Source organism: Pantherophis guttatus, chromosome 3 (assembly GCF_059756535.1).
Source record: "Pantherophis guttatus breed Tessera chromosome 3, ASM5975653v1, whole genome shotgun sequence".
Taxonomy (NCBI): Eukaryota; Metazoa; Chordata; class Lepidosauria; order Squamata; family Colubridae; genus Pantherophis; species Pantherophis guttatus.
In genome coordinates this window covers 110,880,988-110,896,670 of record NC_142065.1, presented here as the reverse complement: position 1 = coordinate 110,896,670, position 15,683 = coordinate 110,880,988, and the positions used below count along the sequence as shown (strand labels likewise).

General features: G+C 37.4%; 1 protein-coding gene across 5 annotated transcripts in view; it reads left to right on the top strand.

The window, feature by feature from the left end:
* The window catches only part of NUF2 (NUF2 component of NDC80 kinetochore complex), a 65,383-nt gene that overhangs the window by 30,201 nt on the left and 19,499 nt on the right, over positions 1-15,683 (top strand). For all 5 annotated transcript variants that reach the window (XM_087891150.1, XM_060690176.2, XM_060690175.2 and 2 more), the window contains exons 11-13: positions 942-1,082; positions 1,886-2,061; positions 2,873-3,008. In XM_087891150.1, the coding sequence (XP_087747276.1) occupies positions 942-1,082; positions 1,886-2,061; positions 2,873-3,008 (453 nt within the window). The remainder of the gene's footprint in view (positions 1-941; positions 1,083-1,885; positions 2,062-2,872; positions 3,009-15,683) is intronic.

Below are 15,683 nucleotides of genomic sequence, written 5' to 3'. Positions count from 1 at the left end.
GAAATACAGAATAAGTGAAATCTTTCCTTGAGGCCAGGGTGTAGCCAATTCCAGTTAAAGTGGAAAATGGGTCGAGAGTCCTAGCTATAAAAATCAAGGCTAGAACTAGAAGGTGGGATGCCAGTGATAGGTATCTCTGGGAAAAACAAAGGCACTAACTGAGAAGAAAGTTGTTATATCATGGAGAAAAATAATGGCCTGTCCTGGAGGCAGACGTATATCTTGTGCAGCACAGAAATGTTAATGAACCTCTGTAGAGAAAAACTCAAAAAATGTTTTGGTATTTTTCCTTGATATTTATCTTGACCAAATTGAAAAAAAGGATTATAAAGTATCAATGATTGATATGTGAAATGTTATTTGGTATCTGAAAATTTATTATATCAAAAATAAGATAACCTGTAACATGGTAGAAAACATTAAATGACAAAATAAAAGATTGAAGAAAGGAATTGCTGACAGTTATAGTAGTTTGGAGGGATGTGGTGGCTCAGTGGCTAAGACACTGAGCTTGTTGATCAAAAGGTCGGCAGTTCAGTGGTTCAAATCCCTAGTGCCACGTAATGGGGTGAGCTCCCGTTACTTGTCCCAGCTTCTGCCAACCTAGCAGTTCAAAAGCACGTAAAAGATGCAAGTAGAAAAACAGAGACCACCTTTGGTGGGAAGGTAACAGTGTTCCGTGCACTTTTGGCTGGCCACATGACCACGGAGACTTCTTCGGACAGCGCTGGCTCTTCAGCTTTGAAACGGAGATGAGCACCGCCCCCTAGAGTCAGGAATGACTAGCAGATATGTGCGAGGGGAACCTTTACCTTTACCTAAGTAGTTTGGATTTGGAACACAAGACCGATTAGACGGTTTCATATGGCAATAGGTATATTATGAATGTTGCAGCTCCATCCGTACCAATCTCCTCAATTCTGATTTCTTTTATTATAAAGCAAGAAGTAATTGAGAAGTATGAATCTTACAGAGACTTGGTAGAAATGTTTCCATCGTGTCAACAGGAGGTCCAATTTTACGGGAAAAAAATGCAAACACAAGGAACAAATATGGATAAGCTTTCAAATATATTGGCCCAGGTTTGTGCTATTCAAATATAATATCTATCGAACTTGTTGATAAAATATTTTAAGGTACTCATTCTTAATAGAATATAGTCTGAAATTGTGGATTCAGCACAGCGTTAGCAGAGAGCTTATAAAGGAAACAGGACATTTTTTGCTTCCTTGTTTCAAAGTAAGCATGTACACGAACATACACACACACACGGAGAAATACATATTCTTTGCTGAAGTTTACCAAGTTCCTCTTCAAATTAGAGGGAAGTAAAGGAAACCCATTACCTAGTCCCTTTGTTCTCAATTTATATTAAATCTGAACTGAAAAAAAAATTTACTGCGGGAAATGGATTGGAAGACAAAATCATATTTAAGATACATTGCAGCAGAGTAAGATTTTGCCTGAGACCCCCAGTTTTACTAGCAGCAACTCATCAAAACTCTTAGCAAGGTAATAGATACTATTCCACAATGCATGAATTTTCATATTGCATAAATAGCTCATTTACCAATCTATTATGAGCAGAATAGCATATTTCTTTAAGAACCCATAATAGAACAACTCTAACAAACATTCGAAAAGCAGTCTTTGTAACCTTGGGGAAACAATAAGGAATATCTATATATACTCTAATTGTTTTTTCTTTGCAAGAATATTATGTAAATATTACACCTCTTTCAAAAGCATTTTTTCAAAATAAATTTGCTTACTAAATGTGGATTACTCAGAGGTTGCATTTATTTAGCTCTATAGCATTTGAAATAGTATTTTCGCTAATTAATGACATGTCTGCTACTTGCATTTTAAAACACTTGTTTTTCAGATCAGAACGTTAGAGGACCAGATTGAGAATAGCAAAAGTGGATTCAAGAATGCTAAGACGGAAGAAATGTCATTGAAGAGATTAGTCTCAGTTAAACGTGAAAAATTTGCTGCTGTTGAAATCAAACTTAAAAAGATATATGAGAATACTGAGCTGCAGAAACAGGCGATAACTGAGTATGAATACTGGAATTTAGATCATTGTTTAATTCTGCTTATTCTACCAGCACCTTTGATGCAATGCAAAATTAGCAATTTGAAGAAAACACACTAAAATATATTGCTTTCTGGTAAATAGGTATATTCTTGAAGACAAAACTTTCACTCTAGTTTGAACTTCATGCTGCTTTTCTCTCGTTTAGCTCCCTGAGAAAAGTAACAGTGGAATAACTTCATGACAACAACTTTAGTAAAAACTTTGCCATTCCTGTATCTTCCATAATTTCACTGTCATTTTTCTCATTATCCATCACTTCAAGGTCTGTTGGGAAATTGAGATTTGGATCCCAAAGGAATGTAAGCAAAATGGGAAATTATGCTTGATCCTAGACAGTTTTGTCATCAATAGAGACACATGACAATATTTACAACAAGGTAGTGCTGTATTCAGATAACATTCCTAAGAGATTAAAAAGCTATCCTGATACTTCAAGGAGTTGATCAGTAAGATGGATTTGTTATGCAGAAATGTTTGGTGGCATTCTCTTTTTTTCTTCACCCCACTATACAGAGTGAAGTAGAAGAAACTGCACCATTTTCCAGTCCTGTCTGCTTTTGAGAATTAGGGCTGGTTGATGTTTCCCAAATCCCTATCCCAAATTACATAGAAGGAATGGAACTTAGTAGGAATGCCTTCAACCATTAAGCAACAAACCATAACATCCCAGCTTTTTAATTTTTATGATATGATCCACTTTTTTCTGCATAAAAAGATTAATTAAATCTTGATTTGTGGATGATGCTTCTAAATAGTAAAAATATTTTCTAGATGTTGCAATAAATTTCAAGAGAAGAGAGGAGCTGTCTGTGAAAAACTGACAGCAACAGACACAGAAATAATGCAACTCAAAGGTGCCATTCAACAGCTCAGTGACAATGTTGGGAAAGAGAAGGTGAAAGAGAAGGTGAGTGAGTACAGCAGACATTCCTGCTGATGTGGCTTTTGTTAAAGTTCCTTCAGGCATGATGTTATCCAGCCTGCTAATGTCATCTGTAGCACGAAAGCTTTTATGTATAGGGCTGTATATTCCTTGGCTTTGCTCCCTGCAGACATTGAGACAGCGTGCTGATCCTTCCAAGTGGCCAGCTATCATCTGAATAACATTGGCCAGCCTTATCCGGGCATTCGTTTTCTGAGCACTTAACATAGCATAATACCCAAATGTGATTCAAACAGCACAGCAATAAAAAAAATCATTCAACAACTTATCCAGAAAGTCAGCACTATTGAATTCTGATACTACAGAGTATGTATATATTCCTATCATATACTATATGTGTATATGTATATATACATGGTTAAATATTCTGAGCCAATTCTATGGTGAAACTGATATTCTGGTTATAAGTATATAATTTCAGGTGGGAAATGTTTAAATGGAAATGGAAAATATTTTTGGTCAAATTGTTAGCAGTGTTATTAGAAATGAGCAACTACAGTACAATTTTCCATTTACAGATCAACTCCAGAATGATATGCCGCATAGTAATGGTTGGTGTTTTTAAGGTTTCATAATCCATCTACAGCCAGTCCTTAAATGGCTCTAGAACAAAGATAGAAAAAGTGTTGCACAAGACTTCATGTGGCACTAGCATTCCTGGAGGTACAGATAAAATAAATAGGCACAGTTCTTTTTGCATTTTTTATGTAGCTAGGAAAGTTTGAAGGGAGCAAGTATGTGGAGTATGACCTGCAATTGCTTAACAAACCCATTTTGCCACTTAAAACTCCTTGGCAACCCTCAGCCAAAATGTACCTTGAGTAGGGTTCACCTTGAGAAGTTATATGGATGAGAAGAGATTCTGAACACTTTCATCCCAAATATTTTTTAAAACAATAAAAGAGGTTTCATAGGTTTAGCAAATGTCTGTTCCTTGTATTTAATAATGACAAATAGATTAGATTAGATTAGATTAGATTAGATTAGATTAGATTAGATTAGATGTGTTGGAAGGGATCTTGTAGGTCATCTAGTCCAACCCCTGGCTCAAGCAGGAGACCCTACACCATTTCTGACAAATGGCACTCCAATCTCTTCTTCAAAAACCTCCAGTGATGAAGCTCCCACAATTTCTTTTTTTTTTTTGAAAAAAGTTTTTTTTTTTTTTAAAACAAAAACAAAAAACACATCTTTTCCAAAACGAAGCATTGATCTGGTCACAAATTAATACAAATCATTAACAAATCTTATTTTTCAATTAACACAACTTAATATTTTACTCAGTTATTTCCCAAAATTCTATCAATTTAACTATGCCATTGTCCCAAAAACCCATTACTTAAATCTTAAATCCTAACCAAATATCATTCCATTTTTCTTTCTTTTTGCTTAGATGGATATATTTTAACAATATAAATCATTACAGTTATTGTAAGCATTTAAAAAATATTTTAACTATTGCTCCCAATATAATCATCTTCATTACTTTGCTATTAATCCTAACACAATCATTTCATTTTTACTATTCCCAACATAAACATAATTTCCAGCATAATTTTATTTTTACTGTTGAACCCAGCGTTATCATCTGTTATTAAACCCAATTTATTCATTTCATTTTTACTGTTAATCTGAACATACTCCTCCTTATTTTAGCTGTCCTACCCAGCATAATAATTTTTATTTTTTGGCTGTTAATCCCAGCAGTCATTTTATTTTTACTGTTAAACCCAGCATCATTATCTTTCTCTTTGTTGTTACACCCATCATAGCCATTTCATTTTTACTGTTAGTCCCAGCAAAATCCTCTTTGTTTTGCTGTCCTACCCAGCATAATCATTTTTGTTTTTTGGCTGTTAAACACAGCATACTCATTTTCATTTTTTGGCTGTTAAACGCAGCATAATCATAGTTAATTTTACTATTAATCCCAGCATGGTCCTCTTTTGATTGTTTCCATCCATCTATACACTGTTTATTTCAATTAATCAAATTTGTCATTATCTTTTTTTTTATTATTGAAAAGTTTTACAGAAAAAAAGATTTCCCCCCCAATATTCCCCCCACCCTTTTCCCTCCCCGCATCCCACCCTCCCCCCCAGACTTCCCAGAGCAAAATACAAGGTATTTCAGTTAACAATCATAAGCTAAATTAACCTATCTATCCTTAGACTACTAAATCCCCCCCGAAACCTTAACTCCACTATAGATAACATAATACTTCTAATACTTAACATTCATTCATAAGCTATTTGATATTTTCTTGTCTGATACTTATTTTGAATATAATCAATCCATCTTCTCCATTCCGATACGTATCTTTCTTGTGTATAGTCCTTCAAATACGCTGAAATTTTCACCATTTCTGCTAAATTAGTTACTTTCAGTGTCCACTCTTCAATAGTAGGCAAAGAGTCCTTCTTCCAGTATTGCGCTACCAACAGCCTAGCTACTGATATTAAGTTCAAGATCAGTTTAGTCTCTAATACTGTACAATCTGTCGTTATACCCAATAGAAACAATTGAGGAGTAAATTTCAACCTTTTTTTCAGAATGTTCTGCATCACCCACCAAATTTTTATCCAAAATGCCTTGATTTTCTTACAAGTCCACCATATATGATAATAGGTTGCATCATCACATTCACATCTCCAACATTTAGCTTGCAAATTAGAGTACATACATGATAATTTTTTAGGATCTAAGTGCCATCTATAAAACATGTTATAAAAATTCTCTCTCAAATTTTGTGCTTGCGTAAATTTAATATTTCTAACCAAATCTTTTCCCATGTTTCCATCATCACTGGTTCTTGAAAGTTTTGTGCCCATTTTATCATACAATCCTTAACCAATTCCGTTTCTGAATCTATTTCCAATAAAGCGTTATACAACCTTTTAATATGCATCTGACTTTGATCTCTAATCTGTTTTACCAGGTTTTCCTCATTTTGCATGACACCAATTTTTTGATCTTCCCTCCATCTAGCTTGGTTTATACTGAAACCAAGTATAAATTATCCCTTCTTCTTTTAATACAGTGGTTCTCAACCTTCCTAATGCCGCGACCCTTTAATACAGTTCCTCATTTGTGGTGACCCCCAACCAGGGGTGGGTTCTAAATTTTTTACTACCAGTTCTGTGGGGGTGGCTTATTTTGTGGGTGTGGCTTGGAGGTCATGTGACTGGGTGGGCGTGGCTAGCTGGTCATGTGACCGGGTGGCCATGGCTATTGTGTATAGGGACTACTCAGAGGGCTGAAAAAAGTCATTTCTGACAGGTCCTCGCACTTTTTTTTTTTTATTGCAAAAGTTTTACAATTACATTTTCACCCCTTTTCTCCCCCACCCCCCCCAAACTTCCCACCCTCCCTAACCCTCCCTTTCCCCCAGACTTCCCTATAATATACTCATACTCATAAAGAACCCTAATATCACACTTATATATAAACTTGAACCCCTCCCTCCCCTGTATAATTTTTCTCTTTACCTCATTACATTAAAAAATTTCCAATACATTATTTTCAAATAAAAGCTATTTGATACTTTCTAGTTTGATATTTGTTCTGAACATATTCTATCCACTTTTTCCATTCCCATTCATAAGTCTCTTGTGAACAATCTTTTAAATATGCTGAAATCTTCGCCATCTCTGCAAAACTGGCCATCTTCAAAGTCCATTCCTCGATAGTGGGCAAAGCTTCATTCTTCCAGTATTTACCTATCAACAATCTTGCTGCTGTTATCATATACAATATCAATTTTGTTTCACCGAATGTAAAACCCTTAACTATACCCAATAAAAACAGTTGTGGAGAAAATTGTATTTTTTTCTTCAAAACATTCTGCATGACCCACCAAATTTTTATCCAAAAAGCCTTAACTTTCCTACAGGTCCACCAAACATGATAATACGTAGCATCCAAACATTCACATCTCCAACATTTTGGCTGAACATTAGGGTACATAAATGACAACTTTTTGGGATCTAAATGCCATCTATAAAACATTTTGTAGAAATTTTCCCTCAAATTCTGCGACTGTGTAAATTTAACATTCTGAACCCAAATTTTTTCCCATGTTTCCAGCATCACTGGTTCTTCAAAATTCTGTGCCCACTTAATCATACAGTCTTTAACTAATTCGGTTTCTGAATCTCTTTCTAGCAAAACATTATAAAGCCTTTTGATATGCATTGGACCTTTCTCTCTTATATGTCTAACCAATTCTTCCTCATGCAACATAATACCAGTTTTTTGGTCCTCTTTCCATCTCAATTGTAATTGATTATATTGTAGCCAAGTTAAATTAATCCCTTCGTCCAACAGTGTCTGCAATGTCTTCAGCTGCCATCTGCCCGCATCTGTAAAAAGAACCTCTTTATATAAAAACCCCCCGAGTGACATTATATTTGTATTCCACAAAGTATGACCAAGATCCAACCATAGCGGTATTTTATAATCCCATTTGAGTCAGTGCTTCTTCCAAACTCTCATCAAAGAATCTCTAAGTATATGACTTTTAAATACTTTATCTACTTTGTCGTCGTAAAATAAGTAAGCATGCCATCCAAATTCAAGATCAAAACTTTCTGCATTCAATATTCCAGTCTTTTTCCTTCCAAACCAATCACTTGTTAAAGTTAAAGCTGCTGCATCATAATATAGCTGTAGGTTTGGAAGTTTAAGACCTCCTCTTTCTGGAACATCTTGCATAATTTTCAATTTCACTCTCGGCTTCTTCTCGTTCCAGACAAACTTATTCACTCCAGATTGCCAAACTTTCAATTGTTTATCACTTTTAAGCACCGGAATCATTTGAAACAGGAAAAGAAATCTTGGCAAAATGTTCATCTTAACTGCTGCTATTCTTCCAAGTAGAGACAGCTGCAGTTTTTTCCAAGTCTCCATATCTTTCTGCACCTCTCGCCACAACACCTCATAGTTATTTTGAAACAATTTCATATTTGATTCTGCAACCTGAACTCCTAGATATTTTACCTTAGGTACAGTCTCAAAACCTGCCCTCCTTTCAAGCTCATGTTTACGATCTTGTGTCATGTTTTTAGCTATCATTTTAGTCTTTTTTGGATTCAATCTAAAACCTGAAACTTTACCATAGTCTTGTATAATGTCCTTCATCAAGATTATTGATTCCATTGGTTGTGATAGGGTAACAACCAGATCATCTGCAAATGCCTTTATTCTGTAATCCTCTTGCCTAATCTTTATACCTCTCAAGATATTAGAGTCCCGTATTGTATTTAGCAAGACTTCTAGTGTTAAAATAAATAAAAGTGGGGACAACGGACATCCCTGTCTTGTTCCTTTTTCAATTTTAAACTCTGTTGTCAGACTTCCATTAATAATGATCTGTGCCTTTTGCTCTTGATAAATTGCCGAAATCGCCTGTATAAATTGATCCCCAAAGTCCATCTTTTTCAAAGTCTTTAATAGAAAATTCCAATCCACTCTGTCAAAGGCCTTCTCTGCATCCAAGAAGACCAGCACTGCAGGGATCTGTTTATTCTTCTCAAGATATTCCAATAAATCTATTACTTGCCTTACATTGTCCTTCATATATCTGCCCTCGATAAATTCCGCTTGATCATCATGAATCACCTTCTGAATTACTGGCATCAACCTGTTGGCTAGTACTTTCGCAAAAATTTTATAATCTGTATTCAAAAGAGATATTGGTCTATAGTTCTCTGGTTTTTTAGGACCGGTTTGTTCTTTTGGTATCAAAGATATGTAAGCTGTTGTCCATGATGGGGGTATTTTACCCCCTTGCTGAATATTGCAAAATAAATCTCTAAATTGTTCCACCATTTCAGCTTGCAAAGTTTTATAATACACTGCAGTCAAGCCATCCGTGCCAGGAGCTTTGGCTGTTTTTAACTGTTTAATTGCTACTATTATCTCCTCCTCTGTTATAGGATAATTCATTCTTTCCTTTTGTTGATCAGTAATTTTTGTAACTCTTTTATCGTTTAAATATTTTTCTATAAGTCCATTCTGCACCTCCTCTTTAGCATATAATTTAGTATAATAATCCACAAAAGCTTCTTTAATTAATTTTTGTTGAAAGATTTCTTTCCCTCCAATATCAATACTATCAATAGTCCGTATACTTTGTTTTTTCCTCAATGTGTAAGCCAGCCATCTGCCCGGTTTATTAGCGTTACAAAATGTGTTATGCTTCGCATATTGTAAATTTGTTGCAACTTGTTCCGCCATAAGCATTTGAAATTGGTCTTTCAAAAGTTTTATAGCACTACATATTCTTTCATCTGTTGGATTTTTAATAAGTAACTGTTCTTTATTCTTAACAACCATGTCACTCATTTCACAACTGCTTCTCTTCAACGTGGTGATAAGATAGGGCAAAAAACGTAAAATGTGAGGACAGTCGTAAATTCGAGGACTGGTCAAAAGTGCGAGGACCAGTCAAAAATAACTTTTTCAGCCCTCTGAGTAGTCCATATGCATAAAAGGATACAGCAATAGAGAGGGATGTAGGAAGGGAAGGGAAATTAGAGTAGGAATGAGGGTAAGAGAGGGAGGAAGAGAGGAGAAGGAGAAAGAAAGAGGAAGTAGGGAGAAGAAGGGGGGGAGAGAAAGTAAGAAGGAAAGAAAAGACAGAGGTGGTAGGTTTGAGGAGAAAGATTGCTGTACAATAAAAAAGATGAAAGGGAAGAAAGCCAACCCCAAACAAATATAAAGATATTAAGATAAAGAATGAATTGTTAAACTTTAAAGAATAAAAGAGAACAAATATGAATAAATAGCAATAATTAGAAACACACATGCAAACATACAATGTATTTTCTTCGAACAGAGTATTTGGCCGGTTCACAAATTTAAACAGTTGTAGGAGGTTAGCACCCACCCCTTTCCTAGAAGAATGAAATATTTTGGGAAATATTAAAAAGGCAGAATATTATATTTCCCTGGATGAGAAATGGAGAAGGATATTTTACAGACAAAGCAGCTCCCACCTTCCTGCCGCCCACCCTTTGTTAATGGGCCAGAGGCAGAAAGTCAATCCTTTGTCAAAGGACATTTGCAACACAATAGCAACAGAAACTAACACAATGGGCCCCATCTAGCAACCGAAACTCACCACACGTGACCTGGGAAGCACATGTGACCATCAGCCAGCAAGGCTAGCTAAGACCCCCACCCCCTGGGAGTCTGACAACCAATCAGGATACTCTTTCGGGGCCCCAAGAAATGCAGAGCCAGAGAGAGCATAAAAACCCGAGGATTTACTGTATCTGCCCCTTTTCTGTTCAGGAACTCAAGCCATGTGATCCTGTCCACCATTAAACCATCTTTCCAAGCAGTCTCCATGTTTCCAGTATCTTTTTCCCCACTTGGAGCAGAACCCAGAAGGATATTTCTTCCAACACAGTGTTTAGTCATTTCAATTAAATTTACAATTTCTATATTTCCTTTTTACCATATTTATTCCTCATCTATTTTTTAAAAAAACCAATATTACCCTTCATCCTCATCTCTAATCTTAATCAAATTCAATTTTTCCCTTCTATTCTATATTATACCCCTTCCCAATGTCATCTATTTTTATATCCATCCTCACATTGGTTAATTATGTAATTATGTAATACAGTTGTTTAATACAAATTCAACATTTTAATATAAATCAATTAGTTATATAACTATCTTTTTTGTATATTAATATGAACATGAATATTCCAATTATTTCCATGCAATCCAATTTCTTACAAATCAATTAATTATATTTACCAATAATAATAAACCAACAAATTTCCCCCATATATTCCTCCAAACCACAACTTAACCATTTCTACTTTCAACACAATATACAATTAATAGTATCTCAATTATTACAATTCCCTAGTTAAATAGAGCTTTTTTTCTTTTGTGTTTTAAAATCTTGAACCTTCTCTTTTGCCCTAAATTTCCCATTGTTTGCAGTTTTGCACCTACCTTTTTTGGTGAGGAAAAAGAAAAAGAAATCTCTCTGCCTCATTTTGTCACGTTGCAGCAAAGACCCTTCTTTATTTTCAATTTCGCTTTTTCAGCATAGCTAGGGGGAAAAAAATTTGCTCCAGGAATTTACCTCTTTGCAGCTAGCTCTTTGAAGCCCCGCGGCAAGAATTTAAAGTTTTTTTCCCTCTAGCCATCACATATGTGGAGCCGCTTCTATAGGTTGAGATAAAGTAACAACCAGGTCGTCTGCAAACGCTCTTAATCTATAATCCTGCTGTCTAATTACAATTCCTTTTATTTTATCAGAGTCACGTATCTTATTCAACAAAACTTCTAAAGTTAAAATAAACAACAAAGGAGACAAAGGACAGCCCTGCCTTGTACCTTTCTCAATTTTAAAAACATCTGTTAAGCCTCCGTTAATTATTATTTCTGCTGTTTGTTCTTGATATATTGCTCTAATTGATTATATAAAATACTCTCCAAAATGTTTTTTTCCAAATATTCCAATAAGTTTACAATTTGTCTAACATTATATTTCATTTGCCTCCCTTTTATAAAACCTGATTGATCATTATGAATTGTTTGTTGCATAACTGGCATTAGTCTATTCGCTAATATCTTGGCAAAAACTTTATAGTCAGTGTTCAAAAGTGATATTGGCCTAAAATTTTCAGGTTTGGTACAGTTTTGATCTTCCTTCGGGATCAGTGAAACAAAAGCTGTTCTCCAAGAGGATGGAACTCCTCCCCCTAAGTGAATTTTACAAAATAAAGCTCTAAGCGGTTCTTAAAAAAAAAAATAATTAAAAAAAATATCCTTTTTTTTGGACAGTTTAACATGTAGACATGGTTCTTACTTAAAACATATCTTTGTATATATTTATAAATCTCTTTTAACATGCTTAATTTCTCTTATGTTCTAATTTCCATCAATATTTCAATTTTATATATCTATATCATATTTTTCTCATATTCTTATTCATCCATATTTGTCTATAAAAACCTGCTTTTTATTATTACTATCCACCTATACATTGTCTCATTTTTAAACACATTGTTTTAATCTTCCAGCCGTATATTCCTTATTTCTTCATTTTCTCGCCTACTAGCATATATTTCCTTCCATTTTCAAAGTCTTCAAATTTTGTCCTCCATGTGTCATATTAAATCTTTTCCTTATTTTTATTCCAGATATAATGCAACAAGTTCCCTTCTCTTGAGCCTGTGCTAGATACTTCTTTTATTCCTGCGCCAGTTTTTTAAATAATTATTGTTCCAAGTATAGGAGTTCCATTGTAATTTCCTTTTCTTTTCACCAAAATCAAACTGCCTGCAGACAAGAAAAAAAAACCTCCACAAAATCCCAAGGCTGTTATCTGTAAAGTTCAGAATTTTCCATAACAAAGACAAATTGCAATGTTCCTTTTTAAGCCAGAAGGTGTCCCTCTACAATCCACATTTTCCATTAGTCATGCAATGTTGTTTCAATTTGATTTTAAGAATATCAAATCATCTTCTTTTTTAAGATCCAGTTCAAATTTTAAAATATCCAGTCTTTTCACCATGTCTCGATATTTAATCCCATTAGTTCTGTTCAAGAGTTAGTTGTTTATTGGGTCTTTGCCTCTCTAAAGTTACATTTTAAACTTTCCATAGCCCCTTTGTTGTTCAGCCGCTATTTAAGGCTAGGGGTTTTATAGTTAAAAGTATTGCTCTAAGCGTTGTTACAAGCCTGGGTTGGTTGTCACTCACCCAGCTTCAAAGAGCTCCGTTTCACTCCACTTTCCTCCTGCACATCTCTTAATCAGGTTGTCCCAGTTTCGTGGCAGCCACCATGGCTGCTGCCCCCCGCTGCCGACTCACAGAGGGTTCCCTCTGACCTCCGAGGAACTTGCCTGTTCCTCTTGGTCGTCCAAGGTGCCCCTCTTTCTTCCCCGTCTCTGCAGGACGGTTCCGGTCCAAAGACCCATCAGCGGCGGTTTGGCAGCCGGGGTTTTCGCGGCGCTCATCAGAGCCCGCTATTTCCCCAACTCTCTCGCCGCGATGCCAAACCAGAAGTCGAAGCTCCCACAACTTCTGAAGGCAAGCTGTTCCATTGGTTGATTGTTCTCACTGTCAGAAAATTTATCTTTATTTCTAGGCTGAATCTCTCCTTGATCAGGTTCCATCCATTATTCCTTGTCTGGCCTTCAGGTGCCTTGGAAAATAGCTTGAACCCTTCCTGTCTGTGGCAGCCTCTCAAATATTGGAACACTGCTATCATGTCTCCCCTGATCCTTCTCTTCATTAGACTAGCCATGCATAGTGTGGTGACCAAAACTGGATGCAGTATTCTAGGTGTGGTCTTACTAAGGCTTTATAGAGTGGTATTAGTACCTCACTTGATCTTGATTGTATCCCTCTGTTAATGCAGTTTAGGATTGCATTGGCTTTTTTGGTTGCAGCCGCACACTTCTGGCTCATATTTAACTGGTTGTCCACTAAGATTCCAAGAGGTTCTAGGTTCAGAATGAACAAAGACTTGCAACATAAGTTAAAGATAATAAAAAAAAGTTTCTTCCAACATAGAAATAACAAGAAAAATATCAAGAAAACAGTCAGTCCACTCAAGAGAGAAGGAAGTAACAGGTAACAGAGAGAAAGTAGAGCTGCTTAACTCATTCTTTGCATTGGTCTTCACACAAAACGAAACTATAGCCCAACCTACCAAAAACATTACTGTAAATGACAGACTACAAATTAAAATTAAAATAAGCAAGAAAATGGTAAGAGAACATCAGTCTGACCTTGATGAATATAAATCACTGGGACCTGATGGATTACATCCCAGAGTTCTAAAGGAACTGGCAGATGTCATCTCAGAATCACTGTGCCACATCTTTCAAAAATCCTGGAGCACCGGGGAACTACCAGAGGATTGGAAAACAGCTGATGTGGTTCCAATCTTCAAAAAAGGGGGAAAAAAACCATCCAGGAAACTACAGGCCAATCATCCTAACATCAATACCTGTGAAGATACTGGAAAAGATAATAAAAAAACAGATCTGCCAACATCTAGAAACGAGTAAAGTGATAACTACAGGGTTTCCCCAAAAATAGAACCTATTCAAAAAGTAAGGCCTATCTCAATTTTTTGGGGGTGGGAGTAATATATGCCTTACTCCAAAAATAAGCTCTAGTAAAGGGGGTGGCCAGCACAGGAGGCAGCCCTTCCCTTCCCTGGTCATCTCATAGCTGTTCAGTCCCTTAACCGCGATCCGTGGATCAGCTGATCCAGTGACGGCTGGGAGTTCTGCCTCTCCAAGTCCTGGAGATATTTCCAGCGCACTCTTGCTAGCCCCAGCCCTACCAACGGCACCAGGCAACCTTGCAGCCGAAGGACATCTGTTCCACAGCTTACCTTGTGGCTATGGAGCAGGCGGCGATCATGGTTTGAAAGGGTTTCCTCTGCGCCGTTTCTCTTCTCTGCTCCACCCGCCTGCCTACCCACCGCACCTGGACCTGCCAGCCACCATCTGCCCCAAACCAAGTGGCGAGGCTTCAGGACAGCGCCCTTCTAGTGCCCGCCACCCTGGTGAAGGCGAAGCTGAAGCAGGCGGGGGCCGTGTGGGGCTCCGATGGCCTCCCTACCTCCACCCCACTTGGGGGCAGCCCATACACAAGGTGTGAGTATGGGTTGAGTTTGGCATTTCACCTTCCTGCCTTGTGAACTTTAGCTGCACGCAACAAAAGTACCAGAAGCAGTAGAAGTCTTTCTTTCTCCCCCCCAAACTCCGCCAAAAATGAGTCTTTATCGTTGTGCTGGTATGTTGAACCTGGCGACGGTGCTGCTGTTTGTGCGTGCAATGGTGCAACAAGCCTTGCAGTGTCCTTCTCCAAGAGGTGGCAGTTGCACGACAAATCTGACAAAAGACTCGTTTCTGGCGAAGTTTGGAGGAGAGAAAGAAAGGCTTCTGCTGCTTCTGCTGCTTTCCTTGCATGCAGCCAGAAGCTGCAGAAGTCTTTCTTTCTCTTCCCCCAAACTCCACCAGAAATGAGTCTTTGTGAGACTTGTCGCGCTGCTGCCTCCTTGGAGCAAGACTCTGCAAGACTTGTTGTGCCATTGCATGCACAAACAGCAGCACCGCTGCAAGCTTCGTCATACAGGCACAGCTGGCATTCTGCCCCTCACTTAGCCACCCACCCCATATATTGAAGGGTGGCTAGCTCCATCGCATTTCTCGCTGTTGTGTGCAGGGAGAAAAGTTTGTGGGACTACCGTAAAAAAAATCTCATGAGAAATTAGAATTGATTGATTGAACTTTTTTTACGGTAGTCCCACAAACTTGTTTCCCTGCACACAATGGCGAGAAACGCGACGGAGCTGGAAATCAAATACCGGTAGGCAAACAAAGGCTTGGAGGAAGCGAGGGCACCTGGGTGGGTGGGGCAAACTTTTCTGCCCAGAAAATCCTAGTTTTTTACAGCCAACACCGAAAGGCAGAGAAAGAATTACTGGGAAGAAACCAGTCAGTCCAGGAGTTGGGAATACTCCTTCTACCCCACCCCACACCTCCCCACCTGCCACCCCCCTTGATAAAGGGGGCAGGTGGCTAAGTGAGGGGCAGGAAGTCCTGTCATGCCCGGTGACGGGGGGGGGGGAGAAGAGATGGCAAGAGGA